This window comes from Siniperca chuatsi, linkage group LG5 (assembly GCF_020085105.1).
Source record: "Siniperca chuatsi isolate FFG_IHB_CAS linkage group LG5, ASM2008510v1, whole genome shotgun sequence".
NCBI classification, from domain to species: domain Eukaryota; kingdom Metazoa; phylum Chordata; class Actinopteri; order Centrarchiformes; family Sinipercidae; genus Siniperca; species Siniperca chuatsi.
In genome coordinates, this window is record NC_058046.1 from 13020907 (window position 1) to 13034351 (window position 13445).

Here is a 13445-nt window from a genome sequence, read left to right on the forward strand (position 1 = left end):
ACTTGTATTTGTGTCTGTAAATTCCTATAGGTCAACATCAGCAGAGCAGTATACGTTAAGTTTAGGGTCTGTGCACACAGCCTTGAGCGCTGAGCGCCAGCATCTACAGGGCAGGAAACAATGACATCACAGCACAGAGTGAGAGAGGAAGAGAGTTGGGGGAGGGAAGGCGGGGGAGAGTAAGAGTGAGAGAAAAGTGCTGTATTCCAGCAGGCTCACTAGGTACGAATGGAAACAGATATATAAAACTCCATCCTGCTCTTTTCTCTTCACTCTCACTGAACGTGTGGGCACCCTAAACACTCCGGCAGTATATCCTGTGTATCAGATTATTAACTCTTTAATAGGCTCCTGAGTGATATAACTGAAGTTGTGTCTTTCATTTGTCCTTTGCCCTCCACTGAAACTACATGCAGGTTAAAGAACGCAATACAAGAATGCAAGCACAGGTAAACTATTAGCAGATATGAAAAATGGCTTATGGAACTGTGATAAAAGGTTGGCTGAAATATTTTTCCATCCTGTGTGTGCTGTGATCCAGCAGGTCCACCACAGCCAAGTCATCTGGCAGTGTGGGACTGGAGCCACGAGTCTGATTAAGCACAGATGTAGAAGCATGCAGCACCAAGATTCCTATGGAGGCATCCCAACTTTATCGATCCAGGACCAAAATCCTCTCTCAATGATCGGTTGCAAATATTTCAACATTGTACTGCAGTGGCCCTGTATTATGGCAACACAAGGGAAGCAATTTTACTAGAACTTTTAATAGTGCTTCAATGACGTCTAATTTGTTTCCCTGATGAAAGATGAAGCGCAGACCGAAAAGCCTTGGACTGTGGCTGAGACCTTAAACAGTGTCTACGCAGCCTGCCAATATTGGTGCTCCGCCCTAATGATGAAGCACCAGAGGAACTTCTGAGGTTTGCTTAAAACTAAACAACCAAAGGAAGAATAAATAAGGATTAGGTTTAAATTTCAAATTACACTGCTTTGAAAGCGAAAGCACTGACAAATAGTTGGAAGTGTATTGTAATATGTAAATCAAACCTTAGCTTCTGCCACTAAACAGACTAGAGTTTGATGAGGGTATTTTGCAGTATGACAAATATATAAATACATAAAACACCCTGTGAATAATGTAGAACCTGTAGACTGTAATATATTCTCTTATAGTTTTGGGCCTTTTAGTTGTGGATCTGTCAAAGTGTGCACTCTAGTGGCTGAATTACCCAAAAGCTACAGAAAAGCTGAAAGCCCACTACAAAACAGCTATGTCCTGATTCCAAACTACATAGTAATTCTACACAATCAAGTACTCAAAAATGTCAGTATTCATCCAAAACCCTTGACTTCTGAGTGTGCTGTTGATGTGCACTATTGCTCCACAGTGCATTGCACAAAGGAAAGGGAAGAGCTGCTCACAGCTGAAGCAAGTTAAACAGAGTTGAAACACAAATGTGAAGATTTGCTGCTTCTCTCTCTCTCTCTGACTGGGCTCCCAGAACCTTCGATGGCTTTTTTCTGTTCTTGTTCTTTCTTTCTTTTTTGGACTTTTTAAAGAATCCAAAAAATAGTAATAATCAACAGATTAATTGATAATTTTAATAATTGTTAGTTGTAGTCCTACAAATGTGTATGGTGGTGAGAAAGCTCCAGGGGGATCCTGGAAAACAATAATTAAGTTACTAAATCTTTGGAAAATCATTTTGCTTTCTCTTTGGGAAGTTTAATTGGCAGTAACATTCTAAAGTCGCAGTTTGATTGATGTACATCTGCACAAGTTTTGTATCATTTTCTGCTGGTACAATACAGGAAGGTACATTGATGTATTGTATACTAATTGGGAAAAATGTGTTTGTTGGAATTGGGGACACAGCACAGGCCAGGACAATTATTCATTAGATTCAAAACAAAGTCATAACAGGTTCAGTGAGAACAGAGAAAACACATTCGTTTTTAAACATCATTTATTTAGCTTTCTCCATACAATACATTTAATGTACAACAGCACATACTGTATTCTGAAATAACTCTCAGTATAAAATAGGGCTTCTACAATCAAGGTACAGTCATAAAATGCTCTGAGGGACATGACGACGACGGCAAGAGTAAAACACCTTCATATAAAGCGCAGGATCTTGAGAGAAGTGATTGTATTTGCCGTGGTGCTGCTGTAGGAAGCAGAACTTCACACCACACCTCTCAAAGCATCCGACATCCTGCAAGAACCCGTTTTTTTTTTCTTTTTCTCTTGGTTCTGGTTTCACAACTGAGGAGATTCCAAACGATGATCAACACATAAGGATATGATCTATTCCAACTGCTGAAAATATAACTTTTGGTAATATGAGAGGATAAATCAGGCCTTATTTGGATACTGAATATATACCAAGGTCAAAGCATACACCATATTATGACTGCTAATCAAGCCTATATCTTTACAATCATATACTGATCTGTCTGTTTGTGACTGTAGCTGTAAAGCCTGAAGTGTTTCTGAGTGTTTTCCAGACATCAAACATTTAAACACAGCAAAAGTATACTGTACTATCTATCACTGAAGCCACAACAAAACCAGCTTATTTCAAACATGGTAAACATCAGCCAATTATAGATTGTTCTGAAAAGGATTTTTTTCTGCAGATGTGCATTAGAGCGTGTGTGGGCCTATATAGTGTCGATAAATGTGTCTTTAAATAGAATACACATAACATTGACCAGCTTTTGTGTTAGATTGCTATTACGTAGTGCTTCAGGTGTTGAATATACATTATATAACATGTCCAATTGGTATGAGAGAAGGCCTAGGTACAAGAAAACATAAAAAGATAGAGTCTGACAGAGGCCAAACATCAGGAGAAAGAAAGGAGAGATTTGTCTCAAGTCTTGAGGTAAGCAATGTGTTTCAGTATAATGCCCTACAGACAATCATACAGTTACAATCATTAATTCTCTATATACAAACTTCCTGATTTACATACACTGTACTGCTCCTCAGTTTAAAAATGTAATAAAACTAAATGTGAGATCATGTCCGTCGTGCAATTTTTTAGAGCAAGGAAGGGAATCGGACTCCACGAAGCCTGTTTCATGATGTGGGCGATAATGAACATTATGGCTATTGAAGATGGCCTGTTTCCTCTTGCATACGTCACACATACTATCAAATATCTACAACAGTGCAAAATTTCCTGTTCAATCGAAACACTTGCAAACAATTGGCTAAACTACATCAGCTCATTTGAAGTCATATGGTGGAGAACGGAGTTGGCAAAGTACAACTATGTGAGTAGATGTTGACATTGAAAATTTACATGCCTGTGTATTTTTATGTATTTATCCATTAGGCCTTGGAGCGTTTTAGGAGTCACATCAACTCTGTGTACTGCGTTACATGAATGGAGGAAGTCTACTGTGGCACGGTGGCTCAAATGAAAGAAAAATAAAAAAAGGAAGCGAGGACCAACCAGCACTCTACCCCACATGGTTCCACTGGATGTAGGCACCATTTTTACTGTTACCTTCTTAGAAGACAAGGTTGAGCTCAATAACATGTCAAGCCTATCTCACATCTCTCCAAAACATACGCTGCGCCCCCTAAATGTGTGTCTACTGAAGGAGACTTAATGCAAATACGAAATATATGTGCTATAGTAGGAACAGTTTGCGCACTCATTGACACTACGGACTGTAACTGAGACATGACATCAACAAGCTTTACAAAGAGGAGGAGGCTATAGGATGCTACAGTACTAGTGCTACCTGAACATGCTACAGATTGAGACTACAACGATGGGAGACGGTTTCACATTAGCACAAAGCAGGAACCAGCTTTGCTAAGGAGCTCTACCCATTCCAGGCCACAGAGCCGCAGAAACCAGCTGTGTCCAGAGCCAACATCTGGTTTTTAAAAAAGCAAACCAAAGAACCTTTAGGATAAATCTTGTCCTCAGAAATGTTATGTACCATTTTTAAAATGCCAAAGTACCGTCTTTGCAGCTTGATGGATCAAGTACTTAGTAAAGCTGGCTTATTGTGTGCAGAGGAAAGCACCCCATCTGTAGTCAGTTCCTGTCATAAGACACACACATACAATAACACACGTCCATACAAACATTCGCTTGCACAAGCGCACAAACCCTGAAGTTAGGAACGATTTCTATCGTCACACAGCACTATCATTTTTATTATCATTGAGTAAGAGCTGGGATTGCATACTGTACCATACATCGCCTAGGAGAGGCACCCTTCATCAATATCAGCTCATTCATGTCATTTCATACATGCGCACATGCGCACACGCACACACACACACACACTGGAATAAATTTTGAACTGGTCAAAAAAAAAATTACAATCACATGCTTTATAACGGAATGTAGAGAAAACTCATACCAGATCTTTGACTATAGGCGGGACCAAGCCAAGCACACAGACTCTGTTATGAAGTGTCTCCTTGGCTTTAGCCGCAAAAAGTTGACAAGTCAGAAGATTTTCAGATGTTCTGGTGGAATATAATTGTTAAAAATCCTTCTCACAGTCACTCAGCCATCAGTTTAATAACAAAGTTCTGAAGTGCTTTTATACATAACTATGAAGTTCTGACAGCTGTCCCTTCATAAAAGACTAAAATAGTTATTTTTTTAATTATTTAAAATATATTCCCCCATATTAAGTGGGAGCTCTGGACCTAATCTATCAGACCCCTGGCAACAGACACCATGAGTACACCAACAACTGGCTATACATACCTCCACTTATCTGGAGTGTAGTGGAGTGTCCATTCTTGTACATCTTTCACATGACGTATATTTAATTCACTCTCTAACAGAGTTTGCAAAGTGATCAGATCTTCAAAGCAAGTTGAATTCAAAGTATTGTGCGAGATATTTGAGAATAGCATCTACTAGCAATTTCTGCTCCCCGCTCCAAAAATTCTGTAACCTCTTCCAGGTTTTCTATCTGCCGCTCTCCAATCATGCTGAGAGAAAACCTGCTTCTCTTTGCTCTGTAGCAGGGATTGAAACTGGTCCATTTCTCTCTTATCACCATAAAGTTAACAGAGCGTTTAACAATATGCCTGACAATGCTGCCCTTAGCTTGCATTATGAGCTGTGTGATGGAGCTGTATCTTGGAGTGAGAGAGAATGCCAAGCCTGTTGAAAAGCCGCTCCATGCCATGCTCCCCCCTCTGCAATGCTAATATGCCATGACTGAGAGATCCTTGGGACACAAGTGTGTACGTTCTGGACTTCTAGGCAGGTAGAGCTTAACCACAAGAATTTGGCAGCTATTGATTTGGCTACTAAATCCACAGAAAAGTGAAAACATTCACTTGCTTATTGTTTTTGTGACATTTTGTGTTTCTGACCTGCATCAGCTGAATGATTATTAATTAATCATTAATAAAAAAAATCAAATATAACTCTGAAAGACCCCCAAACTTAAAGTTTCTCAAAGTGCAGCACCCCAGCATCATTGGAAGGAGTGGATGTGTTTGAATGGGTTCAGAAAGCAGGGCCTAGATCAGGGTCTGGTGGGGTTCTAGCTCTTAAGAGTAAGCATCACTCACTACTGTAATAGATATACTCACAAACAGGATTGCTCATGCATGTGCGCGCGCACACACACACACACACACCCACACCCACACACACACACAAATGTTTGTTTCATTGACATAATGCTTTCCCTAGCCCCTTACCCTAACCATCGCAACCATAACTAATTGTAACCTGAACCCTAAAACCAAGTCTTAACCCTCAAGAAGCAGTCTCTACCCGTGGGGACCTAAATTTTTGTCCCCACAGTGACACAAGTCCCTATGGGTTAGTGTGCATTCAGGTTAAAGTCCCCACCAGGATATAAGAACATGAAACACTCTCTCACAAACACACACACACACACACACAGTCTAGCTTAGATGAGTCTGGCCTCTCCCTCCATGTCTGGCGGTAGATCACACACTCCCGTGAAGTGCATCTCCTTTCCCTTGCTTCCCTGTCCCGTCCCGACTCTGGCCCCTCGTTCCCCCAGGCTGGGAGAGGGCTGTTGGACCTGAGGGTCTGGCGAGGTCCCACGGGGGATTCCACCTGCCCGCCTCTCTTTCAAGAAGACCTCTAGTCGGCGCAGCATCTGCTTGGGGTTCTTTTTGGCAAACAGCTCAACTTCTGAAGGGTTAGAAAATGCAAATGGTGGGACTCGTGCTGGGATGACAATCTGTGTTTAACTGTGTTTCTGCAATCTGAGTGTTCAACGAATAGACCTGTGACTCATGTTTTAAAGGGAGAGTTCAACATTTTGAAAGATACACTTATTAGCTTTCTTGCTGAGAGTTAAATGAGAATGGACACATATCTCTCCATAAAATATGAAGCCAAAGCCAGCAGCCGGTTAGCTTAGCACAGCTAGCTAACAGCTAGGCTACCTCTGTCAAATGGTAACAAAATTCAACTACCAGCACCTCCAAGCTCATTAACTAACACATTATGTCTCATCTGTTTAGTCCGTACAAACACAGAAGTGTAAAAAAATGACAGGTCGTGGTTTTACCAGGAGTTATGTACTGGACTCTTTCTTGGCCGGGTGCAGTGACTTGAACCTGTAGTTTTTACACTATGGTTTTTGTTATTTTTAGGCAGATTTTATTACCTTGTTACCAGACAGAGCCAGGCTAGCTGTTTTCCCCCGTTTCCAGTCTTTGTGCTAAGCTAAGCTAACTGGCTGCTGGCTGTAGCTTCATATTTAATGGATAGATATGAGAGTTAATGCATACATCTTTTCATCTAACTTTCAGCCTGATTAAATGTACAATTGGTTAAGAGAAAAAGCAGTGCAAAAATGTGCAGTTAAAAGAATATTCCACTAATTTAAAAAAATAAATAAAATCAATGCAGCAGATAGAGATATTGTCTTTTTCATTCCGCAGATTCTTCTTCTTTGTCAAAACCTGTCACCTACATTACCCACAATGCAACTCAACTGCCAACAGTTTTGGGTTTGTTATGCTAGAAGCAGCTAATGCAGCCTCAATCTGCTAGCCTCCCTAGCTAACCCAATACAATGCATGAGCAACAGAATGATAGATCTTTCCATTACAAATCAATGAACAAGCATGATTTCAAAGTGCTTAATAGTAGAAACAATACACTCTTCTCTTTACCTTTTAGTACAAAGCCAGAGTCAGTGATGGTCTTCTGTTGGGTCTTCCACAAATGGTACAGGTGAAGATACGTGGCAACATAGAACTCATTCAACACACCAACCACTTGCTGACGACGATTGCACTCTCTGGTATGGCCGAAGACAGAGAGGAGTATTGGTGTGAAGAGATACTGTGTGACAAATAGACAACAAGCCACATACATACCACAGAAGATGCAGTAAAACAAGAACTGAGGACCAGAGACTCACTTGGACAAGGCTTCCTCTCTGAGTACTTGCAGAGCGATGCGGGTCATGTTGATTGACATCACACTGAATGGAAAGTTCTAAACCAGAGAAAATACACAAGGAAATTTAGCTCCAAAAGGAATACTTACAAAGGCTACAAGAGCAAGTCCTGAAATATACTCGTCTTGTAGCCGACTTTATTGATCCCTGAGGGGAAATTCTCTTTTTCGCTCTAGTTCCCTCTGCAGGGAGGACAAAGGTCAGGGTCAGCTACAAAGCAGCATGCCTGGAGTGGAGGGGCTTCAGTGTCTCTCTGAAGGATTGGTGTCCAAATGAACATAAACATAAAACATATCTCCAATAACTAAAACACATGCATGCACAAATTTGCTCTTTTATGACCTGGTGATACCTGTGTAGGGTGTTGTGATAACTTGTAGATGTCTCTGGCCAACGGTAGGGTCTCTGGGTCCATCACAAAGTACAGAGTATGCATCAGTCCCAGGAAACCAGTGCCACGAAGGTCAGTGGCTGGGTCTGTACCTGCAGTACAGAAAACAAACCAACACAGAGTCATACTGTTTCCTTGTTTGGTGTGAATACTGTCAATAATTTTGGATGCAGCTTTTCTTTTCTAAAACACTTAAAGCATTACTCTTTCAAAGAGAGAGGCCTCAGAACCATTTATTTCAATTAATTAATGCATTTATTTAGAGAAACATTTAATACTGTAAAAAATAACATGTATTTCATTGACCTTTGCTAATGAACCTTAACATTTCTTAACAATTAAAAACCATTACATTGTGAAATTAAAGAGCAGTAGTTCACTAGGAAGATGAATTTAATCTGAACATCCACAGACCTATACCATTGTATTATAGCGAAGGAGTGTAAAGGTATCTTACCCTGAAAGCCGATGTTTTCCCAGTGCGTCCCATAGCGAGGACAGTCCAGCCTGCTGCCAATCAGCCTCTTATAAATGGTCTGGAGGACACGCATGTGGACTGTTTGGCTGTTGTCCACATGGCCTATAGAAAAAAAAACACACACACACAAATAAGTAACAGTGAAAATCAGTGGATTATTAGAAACACTCATGACTTTTACATCTGGCAGGATGATTACACAAACAGGCCCAGCTAATACACACTCACACTGTGCGATGGCAAAGACCAGATCCCGCTCCTCCAGGAGTTCCCTGTGCAGCCGTGGAGGTCCGAAGAGGAAGTGTGTGATCGCGGCCAGACCTGTCCTGCGAATGGTTGGCTGGATGTTCTTCTACAGATGGAGAAATACAATAGCGCTTTAAAATTACAGTTAGAGCTACCAATAAAATTTGTATTAAAATAATAATAATAATGATAATAGAATAATAAAAGTCTTGATTTGAGACCTGTGCCTTTATGTCAAAATTCTATTGTTTGCTCTTCTTTGCTGTGTTAATTTGCTTTTGCTGGTGTCTGCTGTTATTGCAAACTCAACTTCCTGCATCTGTTTCACAATAAAATGCTTCCAGCAGTTCACTTCCCATCCCTGGGAAGCTTTTGCTGTGAAATCATCAAACTCCAAGTGTAGGTATAGCATGACAATGATGTTTCACTGGTAATGCTGTGGAAATGTACATTATCATGAATTTACCATATGAGCCATTATAGTGCAGGTAGATTTGTTTTCCAGCCTTTATTTGGGACTAACCTTTATTTGCTCCAATAAACTGCTCCCCCTGCTATTATTTGAGAGTTGGCCATTACTGAGATATCAGCTTTTATTTGAGAATTTAAACATTCCTTACCAGCAAGTCCCCGAGGTCTGTGGTCTGGAAGTACTGCAGGGCTTCATTGAAGGAGATGAGTGGGGTCGGGTTTGAGTCCTCAGTGAGAGCTGGGGGATATTACAAAAACATTATTCTTTTAGAACAGCAACTTACAGACAAAAAAATTCAGCAAAGTCATCGTCATCATGATGCAAACAGGTGAAACAGCAAGATGCATCTGACCTGGTTGGACGTTCTCCAGTGCCTCCCACTCCTCTCTGGCCTTTTCTAACTCCACATTTTCCTCTGTAGATAAGAAGATAATTTAAAAAATAAAAGTAAGAAAACAAACTAATACACCAAACTGTGTCACACACTCTCACACACACAAACTTCACCAGAAGCACCGCACCAGTCAAGAGGGCACTGAGACCCCGTGCTTCCTCCAAGCAGGCAACCTGCACTCCTTATGGAGGTTTTACCTGCAACGGCTCCCTGGTATCTAGGATACACTCAGAAATTCCTGTGGGAAGAGGATGTGAGAAAAAAAAAAGTGAGGTTGTGTGAGAGTATGCATGTTACCTGCAGGCTTAGGCTGGTCCCCTCCGGCTGCCAGGGTCTGCAGAAGTCCATTCTGCTTCAGTGCTGAAATCTGGACAATTACCAAATAATGGATTACCTTACATTCAAGGAGGGCCATGTTGGTTTAAGTGAGATACTAAGAAGGAAATTAAATTACCGGCAGGGATCTGAGTGGTGCGCTGCTGTTGGTGTGGTCTTTGACATTATGACTAATTATCAGTCCGTTCATGACCTGAGAAGAAAAAAGTTTAAAACAGGCAATTTCTAAATAAAAGACTTGCAAGGAAAAACAAATTACAATGGATCAATGACAAGTGATTTTTAGCTCTACTCACAGGCTTAAGGTTGGAGTGTCCATTGGTGATATCCTCTAATGGTTTACATTCACGGGACAAACCATTCAGGCCCTAACAGGAGGGCAGCAACAGAGAGCAGATGCTTCAGACATGTACACAATGTAAAAATAGTGCAGCTTTCACTGCTTTTAAGACAGGCAATTCATTATCATTGCATGCATCATTATATTCTGTTTTTGGTAGTTCTGGCATCCCTGAGACCTAAAACTAACTTGTGAAAAATACTAAGTACAACAAGCCAAATAAAATCTCAGAATTCTAATTTCATTCTAATGTCTCAGAAGTTGCATACTTGCAAACGCTTCGCTTCTTCTGTCTTACTACAGTGCTTCCTGTGTTGGTCGATGTATGTATTAAGAATTAGGTAATTTAAGGGTGCACTTCCTTTGAGGAAAACTGTCCCTGCCCTGTTATGATGCATCCAGCAAGGCACAGGACATACTTATCTAACTGTTTACAAAAAAAGCAATACACAAGGATGGAGGTCAGGGAGCAATAAGTAATGTTACGGCTAGAAAACCAAGCTGGGGATAAGGGAAATGCCCTGTCAGCTGCCACCATGGCAACATGCAAAGCAAGCTAGAACCAAGATTACAGCTAAAGCAGAGGGAGAACTGTTGTCCTTAAGCCTTAAGTTAAACACACGTGACAGACCTGCTTATACAAATGAGCTCTTCATTGTTTAACATTATACAACAGTGTGGAACAGGAAGGTAACATTTATCCCTGAGGGTGACTACAACAATATGGCAACAGGGGTAAGACAGCACCCACTTTCATTTTGTTGACCAACACAGCGGGTATCGCTTTCTGTTTTAATGGTGTTAAGTTAAATAAACCCAAACACTGGAATGAGATTAAACGGTTAAAACTTTAAGACCAATAGTGAAATAATATTACCTCAGTGTGGCATGTGACATCAATGTCTTCTTCCATTGCATATGAGTGTGTTGGCTGGCGAGTATGTTCCTGATCCTGGCCCCTAAAGGCTTCTGTAGTCATGTACTGAGATGGGCTGAGGAGCTGATTCAAGGACCACCATGGTTTCTGTAGTGTATATCTGTAGTGACTGCTGACTGTATCTATGCTTTTCTCCTTTTCTCCTCACATACATAGAGAACTCAATGTCCACAGTCACCAGTGTGATTTCATCAAACTGTCACTGGCAGAAGAAATCCATGTTGAGCACATCATATTCTCTTTTTCTGCGTAATAGCGATGATTGTGTGGTTTTGATGGCAGCCTGGTTTTATTAGCTACTCCAGAGTCTAACCTTGAGTGTGTACACTGAGGGGAATGAGCAGGTATCAATCTACAAGAGCTGACAGGAGGAAATGGCTATCCATCAGCAGACAAGTTTCCTGGAAACCTGCCTCCTTCCTCTCCTGCACAGATCTGCTTGGCCAGCGGGTTCACTCCTCAGCCCCATCAGAGGTACACAGAAGCTGGATAATGACATTGCTTTTCAGGGCTTGGCTCTCCCCGTCCGAGACACTTCATTACTTTGGCACTGAAGACAAATCCAGTACGCACCTGTACAGCTGCAGTTTAATTTACTTGCACCAAAGCTGTGTTATGTCTTCAGCCTCACATGAAACAGCAGCACACATCCAAAGTAAGAAGTGCAGGTGTCCAGTGAGATATGGGTCATGGATAAAGTTCTTGTGTGGCCAGAGTCCTGAGGATGGGCTGTCATATGTACACAATATCTGAAAACTAAAACAAAAAGAATGATTAAACTACACAAAGTTAATAAACGTCTGTCAATGAGCAAAAACACAAATTAAATATTACTTAGATGATGATGCATATAACATAAAAAAGGGGGGCAAAATATGGGTTTAATGTCAAAATTGATTTTTAAAAAAAATACAACTATTAGCTGCATTGCTGCAAAATTCTGTCCCTTGTATTATTGTCTTTTTATGTTTTTTTTTGGAAAGTGCTGTTCTTAAATACAAATTTGAGGTAGTTGTACTTTATTTGAGCGATGCTACTTTATACTACAATTCACTTTTTACTCCACCACATTTATTTGACAGCTTTACTAGGTACTTTAAAAATTAAGATTTTACATACATAATATCTAATGAGCTTACCGGTACCGGTAATGCATTGTTATAGATTAAACTACCCAACAGTATGTAAATATTAGCTCCAACAATGCTAATTAAACATTAATTATAATTGAATAATACAATGGTATAAGACTCACAAGGGTAGTTTTTTTCCTGCACTGAGTACTTTTATTTTTTATACTTTGGTAGTTTCACTTAAATAACATTTTCAATGCATGACTCTTACATATAATGGAGTATTTTTAGTGTGGTATTGCTACTTTTACTCAAGGATCTAAACACTTCCTCCACCACTGTCTGAATCACAGCAAGATAAAAACGCCTATAAATGCATTACACTAGAATGTCAAAGTCAAGCACTGCAGAGTACAAGCACACTGTCATGACAAAATCACAGCATTTATCGTATAAGCCCATCTTTGTTAGATGACAGTGGTCTACAGTTTTGACAGCTACAGTAACAGCCTAACGTCACCTAGCCAACATTATCTGTAGCAACCAACAAGCTAGCAATATGTCAGCTAGCAACCCCGCAGGCACAAAGACGCAGCTACAGCTTCTTCTCACACCGAGAATGCAACGCCTGCATGTATTGCATGCAAACCAGCCAAAATTTGCGGCAAAATAGCTAAACGATTTATGTCAAGTGAAATTAAGTAGTTGAGCCCTAGCTAACACAAAAACCTGCTGTCAGGCTAACTAACGGGCTAGCTGTAGCTCTATTGAACTGTAACGGGGATGGAGTCTGTGCCTAAATCCGACAGCACCGAACGGACTAATTTGTTTTTGTCATTACGGTATATTAAAACCGCTACAAAACATTGCGTGTGGTGGCCTGTCCGACTATATTATGCGATATGAAGCATTTCAAAAGTACCTCAGTTTCTGACTGTTTCTCCCTCCAATCTCAGCTTCCCTTCCCCCGTCCAGTGGCCACGGTAATTTCAAGTGCATCCTGGGAATTGTGGTTTCCTGTAAGGACTTCTAGCTTCATTACGTCATTGCTCTCTCTCTCTCTCTCTCTCTCTCTCTCTCTCTCTCTCTCTCTCTCTCTCTCTCTCTCTCTTTCTTACACAGATATTGTAGGCTCCTAGAGCAGGGAGCCTGTGACCTCCTTTTCTATCTATACCTCCTATCAGCACAGATACTCTTCTTTGTTCAAAATACTGTGAAAAGTCTCACATTTTCTCTGAACCAAATTATGAATATAATAATTATGAAAAAGCACTATGATATAAAGATTTAACTTAACCCTTCCAAAAAGCTTTGACAATGTTT

At 40.6% G+C, this 13445-nt stretch overlaps 1 protein-coding gene across 1 annotated transcript; it reads right to left on the reverse strand.

Moving 5' to 3' along the window:
* Positions 1 to 1952: 1952 nt before the first annotated feature.
* On the reverse strand, positions 1953 to 13177 carry elmod3 (ELMO/CED-12 domain containing 3). The gene is made up of 13 exons (XM_044197185.1): positions 13045 to 13177; positions 10990 to 11805; positions 10069 to 10140; positions 9891 to 9965; positions 9734 to 9803; positions 9395 to 9457; positions 9191 to 9279; positions 8553 to 8676; positions 8304 to 8426; positions 7808 to 7938; positions 7417 to 7493; positions 7166 to 7293; positions 1953 to 6173 (listed from the first exon to the last, which is right to left on the reverse strand). Exons 2-13 carry the CDS (start codon positions 11089 to 11091, stop codon positions 5923 to 5925), a joined length of 1305 nt encoding a protein of 434 aa, XP_044053120.1. The 5' UTR covers positions 11092 to 11805; positions 13045 to 13177; the 3' UTR covers positions 1953 to 5922.
* Positions 13178 to 13445: the final 268 nt, after the last annotated feature.

Bases quoted from the DNA above. Each gene is read 5' to 3' on its own strand.
- elmod3 (XM_044197185.1), bottom strand. From the start codon at position 11,091: ATGACTACAGAAGCCTTTAGGGGCCAGGATCAGGAACATACTCGCCAG. The intron at 9,966-10,068 runs GTGAGTAGAGCT...TTTTCTTCTCAG, and splicing joins GACACTCCAACCTTAAGCCT to GTCATGAACGGACTGATAAT. The intron at 9,280-9,394 runs GTCAGATGCATC...AATATCCCCCAG, and splicing joins ACTGGAGAACGTCCAACCAG to CTCTCACTGAGGACTCAAAC.